At 36.8% G+C, this 15407-nt stretch overlaps 1 protein-coding gene across 8 annotated transcripts in view; it reads left to right on the forward strand.

Annotated features, from left to right (window-relative positions):
- Positions 1-15407, forward strand: part of CCDC148 (coiled-coil domain containing 148) — a 301195-nt gene that overhangs the window by 186615 nt on the left and 99173 nt on the right. For all 8 annotated transcript variants that reach the window (XM_070767653.1, XM_019972422.2, XM_070767656.1 and 5 more), the window contains one exon: positions 8070-8210. In XM_070767653.1, coding sequence (XP_070623754.1) covers positions 8070-8210 — 141 coding nt within the window. The remainder of the gene's footprint in view (positions 1-8069; positions 8211-15407) is intronic.

Here is a 15407-nt window from a genome sequence, read left to right on the forward strand (position 1 = left end):
AGGAAGAGGAAGGCCTGGGCTCTTTGCTTTGGGGAGTAATAGGAAATAAGGTGATATACATGGGGTCAAGTCCACATATGCCTTAAAAGATTGAGTCTTTCTTTGAACAAGGTAATGTCCAAATTGCCATAGAAACTGCTTGAAATGGTGGCAAATGCAAAGCCACCATTATTAGAATCATGTGAAGGGGAGCAAAAATATGTGAAAATTAACCCAAAATACAAATATCTACTGAATTGGTTGAATGAAAATGGCACTGAAGTCAGGAAAGTCAGCTAGAAAACAATAGTAGCAATTGAGGAATATACTGGACATTTGTATAGCAGTTATGCTTTCTTATCTCATTTATTCACCCCTTTGCACGTATTTATTGAGCATCTATTAGGTGTCAGGTGGTGTGTAAGGCACTGGAAATACAGTGATGAGCCAATCAGATGTGGTCCCTTTCTTCATGGAGATCATAGTCTAGTGGGGAAGCGGACCATGGTCATGTAATCAAAGCTGAATGTCTGATTTTAAACTATGACAAGTATGTTGAAAAATAAGCAAGTTATGGGAGCATGCAACTAGGATGGGTGGGTAAAACTCCCCTGACAGACACTGATGCTGAACTTTGGGGCTAAGTATTGAATAGGAAAAGATGTGAAGGATGCAAAGAGAAGGGGAGGATACAAGTGAAAGAAATGGCATGTTCAGCATCCACGTAGATGGAGGAAATGTGGCTTGTTTAGGGATCTGGATGATGACCAGGGCTCCTGGAGCAGAGAGGGTGAGTCAGTTACTGTAATGGGTTTAGGAGTTGGGGCTGCAGATATAGGCAGGGCCAAACTCTGGAGGCTTTGTAGTCCATTGTTGGGAGCTTAGACTTCACCCTAAGAGTGATGGAAATCTTTAAAAGTGTAGGAAGTGAGGTGGGGATGTGGGCAGAAAATGAAACCAGCGTGGATGCAGGATGTATTCCAATAGCGCTAGGATGGAAGGCCTGAAGATAGAATCGAATGTAGGTCCAAATGATAGTCAGATGCAGTCTGCAGGACTTGGTAATGGATTATATGTGGAGTGTCAGGGACAGGCAGTGTCAGGATGATTCTTGAGAATCTGGCTTGTGCAAACTGATGATATTTGCACAGCAATCCTGTAAGGTATGTGCCGTTTTTATCCCATTTTACATTATTCTGAAGTTAGAGGTGGTTAAACAATGTGCCCAGGGAGTGCCATTAATAAGTCACAGGGATAGAACTAAATCTCTGGTTTCTGATTTCAAAACCTGGGTTCTCTCATTATGTTTCTCGGTTGACCGCAGAAAGGATGAGGACTGTGGCTTAATGATGGCGGCACAGTAGCTTTGGTCTTTATAGCACATAGTCATAGAATCTCAGCATTGGAAGAGATTATAGAGAATTTACTGCTGTGTTTTTCAAGCTTCTTTCACTGTGACCTACATGAGAAATGTATTTTACATCACAAATGAATATATATATACATACACACACACACAGAATGGAAATAATAATTTCCTGAAACAGCATTACTGTAATGACATGAGATGCACTCTTATATTTTCTTCCATAAAAATATGCTAGTTCCCATCCATAAAATTTATTTCATTATCCACTAATGAGTTGTAACCCTTTGTCTGAAAAACTGATTTAGTGCTCTTCATTTTTTGAAGAGGATTTGAGGCCCAGAAATGGGAAATGGTTTCCCTAGATCTCATAGTCAGCAGACAAGAGATTTCCTGACTGATAACCCCATTTTCTGAGTCTATTATGCAATTTGGCTTTGTCAGCTTTGTAAATATGGTACAATGATGGGTTTGTAAGTTTTGTCCCTTAGGAAAAAATATCTGTTGACAGTTTTTCACTTATTAGCATTTAGTTTGTTTCTTTCTCTGCAAGTCTTATTTTACACTAAGGTTAAGACCCTCTAGGACCCGTTTAAATGAAACTTTGCAAGATTTTATTTGAAAAGAAAAGGACATGAAACAGTCAGATAATAGTGCATAATCATTGAGATTCTCAAAAAGACGAGTAAAAATTCACAGAAAATGGAAAGCAGTTATCAAAGAGAGGTGTTCAAAAAATGCACTTATGAAGTCATCCAAGAAACCAAGGGACAATTGTGAAACCAAGAGGAAAAACCAAATCTTTCCACTAAGCAAAAATGCCAAGGAGATAACAGGAAGTTTTAATAATGTATGCAAAAGCACAGGTACTGTATTTCATGAAAGTGAAAGTGAAGTCACTCAGTCGTGTCCGACTCTTTGCGACCCCGTGGACTGTAGCCCACCAGGCTCCTCCGTCCATGAGATTCTCCAGACAAGAATACTGGAGTGTTGCCATTTCCTTCTCCATGTTCATGAGAGGAGTTTAAACATAAATGGAACATATAAGATTAAAAAAAAGCTTAGGTAATATTGAAAAATGGTGGGACATTTGGAAAGAATTTAATGAAACTATCAGACTGTTGAAGATTCAATAAAATGAAAATTTGAAGTTTACTCAGCTGTAGAAGCTTATAGGAGCATTTAAGGAGAAGATAGAAAAAGATTTGCTTGACACTTTTTGCACATATCCTCTAACATTGCTAGAAATATAATTCATTATTGAAAATCCTGACAAGATTTTCTGGATATTTTCCTTGTCTGACAAGCAGAAGTGGCTCTTGGGAATCCTGGAAACACTTATGATGGGGAAAGCAGGGATTGAGCATCACAGGGTGGAAGAGTCAGAAAATGATAACGTGTCTGGAGAGGGTACCTTTCTTTCCAAAAACCTATCCAGTGGGGGAGAAAGGGAAATATTGTCCATCTAACTGCCAGGCATAGCCTCAGAGTCTTATCTGTGCATTTCCCAGTAAATATTTCTTAAACCTTTAAAGTGCTAGATACCATGCAAGACAAATCTGGTCCCTGCCCTTAAGAAGTTTGTAGCCAAGTCTGAGATACGGGCAAGTCCAAGTGGTTCAATGCTGATGTGTGCTGTAATACAAGAGAGGGACAAGATGCTAGGGATGTTGGGAAGAGACACCTGATCTGGACATGGTAAGTTAAGGAAGACTTCTTGGAGCAAATGATGTCTAAGTTTAGGCTTGAGTAGGATAAAGAAAAGTTAGCCAGATGAAGCATGAAGAAGAGAGAGCTTGCTTGTTTCAAGGATTACTTGACACTGTGATTAATGTGTTTACAAAGCATAGGCCCAGCACACAGTAAGCCCTCATATATGGCAGTTTTTAATATTTTATCGTAAGTAATAGACACCGCTCAATAGTACTTTTCCCACATATAAAACAATACACATGATACAATGTTTCTGCAAATAATGGCTGATAGAATTCACAATTAATGTTTAATTGTCTATTATTATTTAACAGGCTCATAAAATGCTGATGTTTGTTCCTCATTGCAATTCATTTTGAATTGCATTCAGTTTTCATTCTGAAAACTACAGAGCATATTGTGGTCTCTCTGTATAAGGAAAATAGAAAAAAGAATCGGAATATTAGGACTTAAAGAAACTATAGAAGTCACCTGATCCAGTCGTCCCCTTTAACATGGGAGAAAACTAGGCTAGCCCTTTGCTCAAAGTAACAATGTTGTCAGTTAGTGGCAGCAAGAAGACAAAAAGGCTGGTATTCTGACTAGCACCTTAATCCTCATTTCCTTTATATGGCTTTGCCAACTTCAGAGTTATTTTCAATGCTCTCAACTTTGATGTAAAATTGTGTTAATATTGTTACCTTGATATTAATTTCCATTATTGCCTTTGAAGTTTACATGGGCTTCATTTTGTGTTTTCCTAGTACTTGATTCATTCTGAAAATATGCATGTTAATTAATTTCCCTTGAACTATTTAACTTTTACGTCAAGAGCAAAGGACATATGTAATACTACTAACCATTTTCATTTTAAATCCTTAATTTATTATTGGCAAAAGATTAATATATTTTAAACTTCATTTGTTCTCTGTTAGGTTAAGGTTTCATTCAAAGACTGTACCTTTGGCAGGAATATTAAACAAAGAATTAAGTAAAGAACTGGAAAAACTTCTGTAGTTAATAATCTAAATAATACTTTACTTATAATGTGCTCCTGACTACCACTGTGGTAATGTTCTTTCCTGGTTGTTATTGCTACACAGTTATGTTCGCATGCTCCATTTAAAGCTATATAATTACCAAACCTTTTAAAATAAAAACCACTAAAATGTTTTCTGGGGTATTCTTCCTTTTGCTCATGGTTTGCTCTTCGGTACTTCAGCTTATTGTGCTTATATTGATTCCTCTGCCCACCTGTCAGCTTTCTTGTTCTTGGACTTGAAAATACCATAATCGGTTGTCATTCTCTCCTCATGGAAAATCCTTTGGCTGCCTCTGTGGGGATCCACTGGGTACAGATTTTTTCAATGGCACCCTTTTCCCAGCGGAGTCTTCACTCTATCTGTTGTGTATTCCAAAAAGCCCCATTACCTTACCTCCTGGATACTAACTGTTGAAGAGCCTGTTTCTCATTGTCACGATCTCACAACTCCAGCTACTTAGGAGGATATAACGCTAGCTTCAATAATGTTCTCTTCTTCAATTTTCACCTTTTTTTTTTTTTTGTGGGGGAGAGGGGATATAGGTATAATTACAGATGATATTGTGAGTTATTGATTGCAGGTAAACTTCTAACAGTCCCTGTCCACTCTCATGATTCTAATATGAAGTAGAAGCTATTTAGTTTCAAAAGGCTGATGCTGACTTGCTCCAGAGTTTTTGTTCCAGCAATTCATATATGTGTACACAGTTTAACATCTACAACCCATTGGCTTTTGATTGCTCAACTTGCATTTGTTTTATGATTTACAGTGTATGCCCCATTTTAAAAACTACTGCAATCTTTTCTGGAGAACAGGAAAAACATTGTTTAGACTTGCAAATGACAAGAAGGGTAAACTGGGAGATTAACTGGGGTACCTGAATTTTATTGGTCTGGTTATTCTCTTGCTATACTTACCTTTGGAAACAGAAATCTTGTCCAGTTGTAGGTATTTGCTTATATTTGGCTTCATAAATCATACAACAGTACATGTGCAAAGTCATTCAATGATAATTTCCACAAATTAGTCTTAAGTCAAAAGTGAGTAAAATAGTTTCAAAACACAAACTTTTTTCTATTGAAATTTATAGGAATAGTCCCAGGATTCAAAAAGGCTGAATGTGTACTAATTTTCTTTACATTAGTTCACTGCTTCTCAGGTCTCATTGCCTGAGAACCTTGAGACTACAGTGTTTTATTATACAAATCTCTTTGGACATACATTATATTTTGTGTTTTTTTAAATAAAAATTTTAATACAGAAAAATATACACATATATCTAAAAGTCTGTCATTATTCAACTTCAGCAATTATCAACTTACTAGTCAAATTTTTTTCATCTATACCCTTATCTAGTCTCTCATGCCTATGCAAATACCCATATATCATATCATTTCATCTATATTTTAGTATTTATCTCTAAAATTAAAAAGAATAAACCATTTATAAAGCCTTTATAAAAGCATAACCATACTATGATCATACCTAAAAACTTGAACAGTGTTTCCATAATAGCATCTACTTACTAATCAATATTGAAATATATCTGTTTTTTTTTTATATTAGGTGTATTCAAATCAGAAACTAAAATGGCTGTTTGTTTCCTCTTTGATGTTAAGATTACTCACTGTTTTCAGCTACTGTCAGCCTGATCCATCCATTACTATAACATTTCCTATCAGCTCAGATCAATTTCAGTAGCAAATGATTATCATGAATGAGAACCCATTATTTCGTTACTCATTGCAATAGGGTATATTCTAATGCTATCATTTCTTTTTTATTTATTTGGTTCCATTTAAAAATGTTATTTGGGTAATTTAAATAGGTATTGCTTGAGCATCTATCATGTGCTAGCACTCTGCTAGATAGTATAAGGAGAAAACAAAATACCTATATATCATGGCCTCTGCTCGAAATGGAAATAGAAATATTATGCTCAAAATAATTAGAGAACAGTTATGAGTGTGGGTTGGAGAATGTTTAATGGCAGCTATGGGACATGTGCTGGGCCAAGAAGCATTTTATGAAATAGGGGGAAACTGAGGGCATTTCAGGTAGGGGAATAGTTTGGGTCACACCATGAGGCAAAGAACAAAGATGGTGGTATAAAGAAAGGAATGGGAAAAAAACCTACCTAGAGACTCCACATTAACAAGGTTAAAGTGGGGCATTAGTTGGAGGTGAAGACAAGCACATTAGATAACAAACAGAGAGGGTGAGGTTGAGAAAGGACAGCAATAGAGTTAGGAGTATAAGGTAGACACAGGAAGCAGGAAGAAGAGAAGAGAGCAGTATCAACTGGTGGAGAAGCAGGGGAGAACAGCGTTATAGCCAAGGAATGAAAGAGTTTTAAACATGAAGAGGTGGTTGACAGAGTTAAATACCACTGTAAGGTTAAAGAAAGGGGGACCAATTCAGGAGGGAGACCCCTGGCAATATTTGACAGGACACTTGATTTTGATATAGCATATTACAGACAGAGGGTAGATAAAGGAAGGAATGATTTGGAAGTAATAGGTTAGGACAGAGGGCATAGATGATCTTATTCTAGGAATAGGGTTCAAAAGAAGAAGGTAAATATGGCCAAGATTATCAGCAGTTGGGGAAACCTAAGTGTTTGAAGACCAAAAGTCTGAATTTCCTTGATATCCCTTCTATTTTGATAAATAGAGCAAAATATATTTTTAGAAAGCAAACTTTGAATAATGAAAGTGCAAAAAGAGCTTAACTAGTTATTTTCGTTCACTATATTTTATGATATTTTATTTACTCAATTTTCATTTCATATATTACCACAGTGAATCATGCTTATATCAAATATATGACAATGATATATTAAACTGAGAATGCTAGTTTCTTCCGTTTCAAAAAAAAAAAGATTTTCTGCATCTGTCTCCATCTCCTTCCTCTCTGCTTTGTTAGCTATATGTGTACATGGAATGTGTGTTTGCTTTTATTTTGTTAGTTTTATTGGTTTACTGCTCACAAAGATAAGATATGTTTATTATAAAAAAATTTTTTTAATTCCATGAAATGCTTCTATTCAGAGATAAACAATATTATTATTTTGGTAAACCTCCTTCCAAATCTCTTTCTATGCGTAGATAGATAGATGATATTTTATTTTAATGAGATCATACCGTGAGTGTGGTTTTGCACCTGCTTTTTTACATCTAGTAATAGGTTGTAGATATTTTCTGTGTTGATGAATATGGAAATATAGAAACTTTTTCAATGGCAGTCATTACATGATGATGCCATAATTAATTTAAGCCATGTCTTGTTGCCAGACACTTAGACTCTCCATTTGTTCTGTTTAAGCAGCACTGCAATGAACATTCCTATTGGTAATTTGTGCACATGTCCTGTTGATTGTCTTCTTGGAATAACTTCTTCAAAGTGGGGTTATGGGTGAAAGGCTATGTATATTTCATATTGCGATATATATTTACATATTACCCAGTGTTCTCTAGAAGTGCTGTACCAATTATATTTCTACCAATAACACCTATTAGTACCCAGGAAGTTCTTTTAAATGTCTTAATATTTTTCATCTTCATTCAGGCTCATTTTCTTCACTTATAAAAATCAGGATGAAACATATCAGTGATTCTTAAAAGTTTTAGGATATTAAGACCATTTGAAAACTGTTGACTAGAAAGTAGAAATATTGTTCCAGGAAAACACATCTGCAAAAACACAAAACTTTGACATAATATTTATGAGAATTCACAGATCTTTTGAAGTCAAATCACAGACTCTTTAGAATTTCATTCCATGAATCCAAGTGAACAATCTCTGAATCAGGTGATTTTTACAGTTGCTTTCTACACCTTACACATACATCACACACTCATGTGCATGCAGAATTTTAATGTGTCCTTGGAAAATCTTTAATATCTTCTTGATACAAACCCTAGTCTCCTTGTGATCTGTGAAATCACTTGAGTGTATTTATTTATTGGATGAATTTCTATTTATTTCAGGTTCTTCAGTGGCGAGCCCGCCAGGAAGAGATAACAAGACTGGAAATGGAAATCTCTGCCAGAAGAAGAGAAAAGGAAGAGGAGAAAGAGAAACTGTGGAAGAAGAAGGAATTGTTACAAAGAGAAGAGAAGAAAAAAGAGGTATTTATACTGTTGCTGCAAATGTGTGAATGAATATTTAATTGCTTGATTGAGATTTGATTGACCTTGGTCTTTGGCATTGAATCCTCATAGGCAGTTCTTAGAAAGATTCATAAGGTTCTAGGGGAGTCTTGTTTGAATGTATTTGCGCTTCAGAGATTTATGTACATGGAGGAAAACCCACTTTATTGACTTCATAAGCACAAGTACTTGTGATTAGAAGAGATACTATAGATAAAGAAAAGACAAGGTTTGTGGTTGTTAAAGTATGTTCTAAGTAGGGACATGGCAAAGCCAGAGGTACTGGAATAGCATTTTGGTTGACTACAGTACAGCAGAAGACTGTGAAAAGATGTATTTATTGGAAAATACAGTATATTGGGGTCAGTACAATTCATAGAATACCACAAGTCCCTTTAAAGAATTTACTTCTTGTTTTATTATGTGTTAGATTGTTTGGTTTTTCATACTGATACAAATTCATCATCCTATTTTTGAATGAACATTGGTTTCCCAATCCTCAAAATATTGATTAAAATACTTATTTTTTAAAAGGTATTTTTTATTTTTATTATTTTTGGCTGTACCATGTAGCTTGTTGGATCTTAGTTCTCTGACCAGGGATCAAATCCATGTCCTATGGAGAGGAAGTGTGGAATCCTAACCACTGGACCTCCAGAGAATTCCCCAAAATACTTATTAATAGCTTTAAAATAATTATTTTGACAGCCTGTGGAAGATAAAACATATTTCAGAGGGGATTTAAAAAAAATATAGGGTATATATTTAGATATTTTATTTGCCCATATCACAAAAGTGATAGAATTTATAGTAAAGAATACTTTTCTTTAAGGTTTTATGACTTCTGTGGAAATAATTCACAAAAGGCAATTTATGATCAATTCTACAAGATAAAAAAAGGAATTTCCGTTAATCTGTATTGACTTGATCCGGACAATATGTGAAATGTTTTCTTTTAGAGTTGCTTAAAGTGCCAAGAATGACTAATTCATAGTCCTTGATGAATAAATTTTGCTTTATGAACACAGTTGCTATACTTTAAGCTATATGGTCCATTGAAATCATATGAAACTCTTGTCCAAAAGTTTTTCCTTTAGAATTCAACCTGAAGAAAAAAATAACACTGTGGTTTTTTAGCTAAAAGTCAGATTTTCTACATTTTTATAGTTCAGTTATCATTATTCTTGCTTGGTTTGTGCTCTTATGTCAGCAAATTGTTGTAGAGTCAGTATGTGTGAAAAACAACGTGTATAGGAATTATATAATTTTTGAGAAAATGAGCTGCGAAGAAGATGTAATTTACAGTTTGATTTCTAAGAGAGTACATTAAGTGGTTTCATCAAGTCCCCATCAAAAGAGATACTCATAAATATCAACTATGTTTCAGATAATGTAGGGCTTCCCTGGTATTTCAGATGATAAAATAACTTGCCTGAATGCAGAAGACCTGGGTTCAATTCATGGGTTGGGAAGACGTCCTGGAGTAGGAAATGGCAACACACTCCACTATTCATCCCTGGAGAATTCCATGGACAGAGGAGCCTGGTGAGCTACAGTCCATGGGGTCGCAGAGAGTCAGACATGACTGAGCGACTAAAAACAAAAACAAACAGATGTGACCTATACACATTTCTGGATAAAACTTATCAATTCCAGCATTTGCTGTTATGAAACTATAGTATTGGAAAAGTATATTCTTAGAGATTTGTCATCTACCTTCATAAAACTTCCTTTCTATAAATTAGTATGACCATGAAAGGATGTATTTTTAAACATTAGCTTGCATGTAGTGTCATTTTAAGTGCCATACACAGACACAGCTGAAATGCCAGGCTGGATGAATCACAAGCTGGAATCGAGATTTCTGTGGGAATATCAACACATATATGCAGATGATACCACTCTAATGGCAGAAAGCCAAGAGAAACTAAAGAGCCTCTTGATGAGGGTAAAAAATGACAGAAAAAAACTGGCTTAAAACTCAATATTCAAAAAATGAATATCATGGCATCTAGTCCCATCTTTTCATGGAAAATAGATGTGGAAAAAACGGGAACAGTAACAGATTTTATTCTCCTGGACTCCAAAATCACTGTAGACAGTTACTGCAGCCATGAAATTAAAAAAACTCTTGGTCCTTGGAAGAAAAGCTATGACAAACCTAGACAGCATATTAAAAAGCAGAGACATCACTTTGCCAACAAAAGTCTATCTAGTCAAAGCTTTGGTTTTTCCAGTAGTCATGCATGGATGTGAGAGTTGGACCATAAAGAAGGCTGAGCACTGAAAAATTGATGCTTTTGAACTGTGGTACTGGGGAAGACTGTTGAGTGTCCCTTGGACAGCAAGGAGACCAAATCAGTCAATACTAAAGGAAATCAACCCTGAACACTCTTTAGAAGTATTGATGCTGAAGCTGAAGCTCTGATACTTTGGCCACCTGATACGAAGAGCTGAATCACTAGAATAGATCCTGATGCTGGGAAAGATTAAAGGCAGGATGAGAAGGGACGACAGAGGATAAGATGAGATGGACATGAGTTTGACCAAGCTCCAGGAGATGGTGATGGACAGGGAAGCCTGACATGCTGCAGTCCATTGGGTCTCAAAGAGTCAGACATGACTGAGTGACTGAACTGATCTGGACTGAACTTGGCCTAACACCAAAACAGCAGCAACCACAACAAAGAAAATAGTAATGGAATGAATAATCGAGCTCTAAGTCAAATTCATGGTCAATCTCTTGCAAATGTATGCGACCAAGGTATCTATTTTATTTTTTTTCTTTTAAAAATTACTTCTTAACATTTAGAAAAAAATTGAAGTACAGAGCTTGATGAAATTAAAACAGTACTCATCACCTAACATTGAAACTGTTAAAATTTTTCATTGTTTCATATTTAATTTTATAGATAAAGTTGAAGTCTTCTTTTGAGGACTTTACTCAGTACCATTTTTCTTCTTACCACCCCAGAAGAGTCTTGATCATGAATGTTATTTCTATCTTTCAGACCATCTATTGCTTTTAATACATTTTAATTCTTTTACTTTTTTCATAAATATTTTCACACTGTATCATTCTGCAGCATGTGCTTTTTCATTTAACCATGAATTTTGAGATATAGCCATGTTAGTAGAGGCAGCTAGTTTACTCTTTTAATGGCTATATTATGTTTCACTGTAGAACTAGGTTACCATTTATCCATTCTTTGAGCAGTAGGATGTAAGTTTCTTAAGTTTTGTTCTTGAAACTGTACTGCAGCAGCCACCTGTATATAATGACAGGGGCATGTATGCACAGCTTTCTCTAGGGTATACCTGGGGTGGGAATCACTGTGTTGCAGGATTTGCATGTTTTCAACTTTATAAGACTTTTTTTTACTTCATAAACTATTTAAACTATTCTTTTTGATATTTGCCAATCTGATAAATCCCTTTCATGGACCACAGCCTTGTCATGGCAAAGAGGCTTACATAACTCAGTGAAGCTATGAAACACATCGGCAGGGCCATCTAAGATGGGTAACTGAAGAATTCTGACAAAATGTGGTCCATTGAAGGAGGAAATGGCAATCCACTCCAGTATTCTTGCCATGAGAGCCCCATGAACAGTATGAAAAAGGCAAAAAGATATGACACCAGAAGATAAGCCCTGCAGGTCAGAATCTGTCCAATATGCTACTGGGGAAGAACAGATGGCAACTACTAATAGCTCCAGAAAAATGAGGTGGCTGGGCCAAAGCAGAAACAATGCTTAGTTGTGGATGTGTCTGGTGAAAGTAAAGTCCGATGCCATATAGAACAATATTGCATAGGAACCTGGAATGCTAGGTCCATGAAGCAAGATAAATTGGACATGATCAAGCAGGAGTTGGCAAGTTTGAACATTGACATCTGAGGAGTCAGTGAACAAAAGTGGACTGGAACAGGCAGATTTAATTGAGGTGACCATTATATCTACTAATGTGGGCAAGAATCCCTTAAAAGAAATGGAGTGGCCCTCATAGTCAACAAAAGAGTCTGAAATGCACTACTTGGGTGCAACTGCAAAAATAACAGAATGATCTCAATTAGTTTCCAAGGCAAACTGTTCAATATCACAGTAATCCAAGTCTTTGTCCCGACCACTGATGCTGAAGATACTGATGCTGACTGGTTTTGTGAAGACCTACAAGACCTACAAATAACACCAAAAAAAAGATGTATCTTTGATCATAGGGTATTGGAATGCAGAAGCAGGAGATCAAGAGATACCTGTTTGGAGTAACAGGCAAGTTTGACCTTAGAATACAAAATAAAGCAGAGCTTAGGCTAACAGAGTTTGTCAAGAGAACACAAGGGTCTTAGCAAACACGCTTTTCCAACAACCTGAGAGATGACTCTACAAATGAACATCATCAGATAGTCAAAACCGAAATCAGACTATGTTCTTTGCAGCTAAAGATGGAGAAACTCTATACAGTCAGTAAAAATAAGACCTGAAGCAGACTGTCACTCAGATCATAAGTTCCTTATTGCAAAATTCAGGCTTAAATGGAAGAAATTAGGGAAAAACATTAAGCCATTCAGATATGATCTATATCAAATCCCTTATGATTATATGGTGGAGGTGATGAATAGATTCAAGGAATTAGATTTGGTAGACAGAATGTCTGAAAAACTATGAAAGAAAGTTAGAACATTGTACAGGCGGTGGTGACCAAAACCATCTCAAGAAAAAAGAAATGCAAGAAGGCAAAGTGATTGTCTGAGGAGGCTTTACAGATAGCTGAGGAAAGAAGAGAGCAAAAGATGAGGGAGAAAAGGAAAGATTATTTCCGACTGAATGCAGAGTTCCAGAATAGCGAGGAGAGATTAGAAGGCCTTCTTAAATGAACAATGCAAAGAAGTTGAGGAAAACAATAGATTGGGGAGGACTAGAGATCTCTTCAAGAAAATTGAAGATATCAAGGGAACGTTTCATGCAAGGATAGGCACAATAAAGAACAGAAAGTGTAAGGACCTAACAGAAGCAGAAGAGATTAAGAGGAGGTGGCAAGAGTACACAGAAGAGCTATACAAAAAAGATCTTAATGACTTGGATAACCACAATGGTGTGGTCACTCAACTAGAGCTGGACATCCCAGAGTGAGGTCAAGTGGATCTTAGGAAGCATTACTACAAAGAGAGCTAGTAGAGGTGATAGAATTCCAGCTGAGCTATTTAAAATTCTAAGAGACGATGCTGTTAAAGTGCTGCACTCAACATGTCAACAAATTTGGAAAACTCAGCAGTGGCCACAGAAGACTGGAAAAAGTCAGTTTTCATTTCAATCTGAAAGAAGTTCAATGCCAAAGAATGTTCAAACTACCATACAATTGTGCTCATTTCACATGCTAGTAAGTTTATGCTTAAAATCTTTCAAGCTAGGCTTTAGCAGTACATGAATTGAGAACTTCCAGTACAAGCTACGGAGAAGGCAATGGCACCCCACTCCAGTACTTTTGCCTAGAAAATCCCATGGACAGAGGAGCCTGGTGGGCTGCAGTCCATGGGGTCCTCGAGTTGGACACGACAGAGCGACTTCACTTTATTTTTTCACTTTCATGCATTGGAGAAGGAAATGGCAACCCACTCCAGTGTTCTTGCCTGTAGAATCCCAGGGATGGGGAACCCTGGTGGGCTACTGTCTATGGGGTCGCACAGAGTCAGACATGACTGAAGCAACTTAGCAGCAGCAGCAGCGGTACAAGCTATGTTTAGAAAAGGCAGAGGAACCAGAAATCAAATTGCCAACAATTGTAAATCATGGAAAAAGCAAGGGAGCTCCAGAAAATCACATCTACTTCTGCTTCATTGACTGTGCCAAAGCCTTTGACTGTGTGGAGCACAACAAACTGTGGACAGTTTTTAAAGAGATGGGAATACCAGACCACCTTACCTATCTCCTGAGAAACCTGTATGCGGGTTAAGAAGAAACAGAACTGGACATGAAAGAGCTGACTGGTTCAAAACTGGGAAAGGAGTACATCAAGGGGTATTCCTACTGTGAAGGACAGGGAAGCCTGGCGTGCTGCAGTCTCTGGGGTTGCAAAGAGTCGCACTGAACAACAGCAGAAGAATCTGACAAAAGGGAACAGTATGTCAGTGTTTTAAATTGGATTTCCTCTGATCACCTGTGAGATGGCAAATCTCATATTTTTATTGAGCAGTTTTCTTCCTCTGTGAATTGCTTATTCATGCTTCTTGTCCATTTGTCTATTTTTCCTTTATTTAATCTGTTGGTGATCTTTATAAATTCTTGATACTGTTTCTTTCTATCAGTTACATGAGTTGCAAATATTTTCTTTTGTTGGTCATTGGCTTATAAATTTGCCTCCATGTCTTTAGTTTCATGGAAAGTTAAAATGATCAAATAATCCAAGTTCTTAAACTTTTCCTTTGAGAATCATGCTTTCATGTATAAACTATGACCTGGTAGTCAGAACATCTCTGTGGAGAGCTTTGATATTTGCCTCTGCTAAGGGCAGGGCCCTGTGTATTTTACTGGCCCCACACCAGTTTGTGTACAGTATTAACTTTGAGACTTGGGACCCATGGTGTGAGCTGGGAGTGGGTGTTGATTTGGCACTCCTGTACGCACCCTGGGCTCTGCATTTGACCCTTTTCCTCCTCTGGTCCCAAGCAGAAAATTAGCTCCCTGTCACTCTCCTGGGGAGAGTTTATGGCGTAGTTAGTTTGCACTGTATGTATGGACAAGTCCTACATGATTTCTTGGCTCTTCGTAGGTAGCTGGTTCCTAACCCATGTGCACAGGTCCCACACCTATTATTAAAAACTGAGCCATTAGTTTCTCAGATGTATCTCAGGTCCAGCTCTCCCCAGGAGTCACTTGGCTTTGGCTCCTTCTTACTGCTCTTTGAGTTCCATCTTTATTTTCAGCACTGAGGTACTGACTGTGTGTGTGTGTGTGTGGTTGTGGTATAGTTTGTTCAAAATTTCTGTGTTTAAAGTGGTAAAGGAGATTTCTGTGTCAACTCAGACATACTGACCAAGCTTCTGACTATCTTTATATATTCGAACCACAAATACAGATTTTCATTAACTATTTTTTTTAATGTTGGAGACAAATTTTAGCTCTTCAGTGTTTAATAGAATAGTGAAAGTTGCTCAGTAGTGTCCAACTCTTTGTGACCC

The sequence above is a fragment of the Bos indicus genome, chromosome 2 (genome assembly GCF_029378745.1).
Source record: "Bos indicus isolate NIAB-ARS_2022 breed Sahiwal x Tharparkar chromosome 2, NIAB-ARS_B.indTharparkar_mat_pri_1.0, whole genome shotgun sequence".
Taxonomy (NCBI): Eukaryota; Metazoa; Chordata; class Mammalia; order Artiodactyla; family Bovidae; genus Bos; species Bos indicus.